This window comes from Otolemur garnettii, unplaced genomic scaffold (assembly GCF_000181295.1).
Source record: "Otolemur garnettii isolate 467f Iridium unplaced genomic scaffold, OtoGar3 scaffold00005, whole genome shotgun sequence".
NCBI lineage: Eukaryota > Metazoa > Chordata > Mammalia > Primates > Galagidae > Otolemur > Otolemur garnettii.
The window spans coordinates 3299674-3300679 of NW_003852400.1; the positions used below are offsets into that span (position 1 = coordinate 3299674).

At 36.7% G+C, this 1006-nt stretch overlaps 1 protein-coding gene across 1 annotated transcript in view; it reads left to right on the forward strand.

The window, feature by feature from the left end:
- The window catches only part of PUS7 (pseudouridylate synthase 7 (putative)), a 64448-nt gene that overhangs the window by 60403 nt on the left and 3039 nt on the right, over positions 1-1006 (forward strand). Inside the window, 1 exon segment of the mRNA XM_023519621.1 lies at positions 210-339. Coding sequence (XP_023375389.1) covers positions 210-339 — 130 coding nt within the window.

The following is a 1006-nucleotide window of genomic DNA, read 5'->3' on the forward strand; positions in this document are numbered from 1 at the left end:
CCCAGGAGTTGAAGGTTGCTGTGAGCAGTGAAGCCATAGCACTCTACCCAGGGGGACAGCTTGAGGCTCTGTCTCAAAAAAATAAAAATAAAAAAATAAAATAAATTGAGGTGACCTAACTTAGTTTACATGATATACTATTTGTGATCAACTTCAGGGTAACTTGTTGATAGGCTGCATTCCAACTAACTTTTTATATTTTATGTTAGTTAGAGATGCCTACAGAGAAATGCTAACAGCAGACAATCTTGATATTGACAACATGAGACACAAAATTCGAGATTATTCCTTATCAGGGGCCTACCGAAAGATCATTATTCGTCCTCAGAATGTTAGCTGGTGAGTAATAGTCTGAAATGAAGTAGAACTGAATTACCATATAAAGTTTTAAGCTTTGCTTCACATATATTAGTCATGTATCACATAACTGAAGTTTTGCTCAAAAGTGGACCACATGTCTGACAGTAGTCTCATAAAATTATTGTATTTTTGCTGTACCTTTTCTACATTTAGACATACAAATGCTTACCATTTTGTTACAACTGCCTGCACTGTTCTGTACAGTAACACACTGTACAGGCTTGAAACCTAGGAGTAACAGGCTGTACCATGTAGCCTAGGTGTGTGGTAAACTATAAACTGTAAACATCTAGGTTGTGTCGGTACATTCTATGTTTGCACAGTGACAAAATTGCCCAATAATACATTTCTCAGACTGTGTACCCCATTGTTAAGTGATGCATTAACTTTATTTTTTAGTGCTCAGAGTCCAGTATATAAATATTTCATGTTAGTTGCTATTAATTAGTATTATTACTATTATTATCACTATGGTTAGTGATAATGATTTTTCAAATCATCAAGAAATAAATTGTTTTGCATGTAAACATATAGTGAAAGTGACTTCAGGCTCAGCGCCTATAGCTCAACCGGCTAAGGCGCTAGCCATGTACACCTAAGGTGGCGGGTTCGAATCCCCAGCTCAGACCCGCCAAACAACAATGAC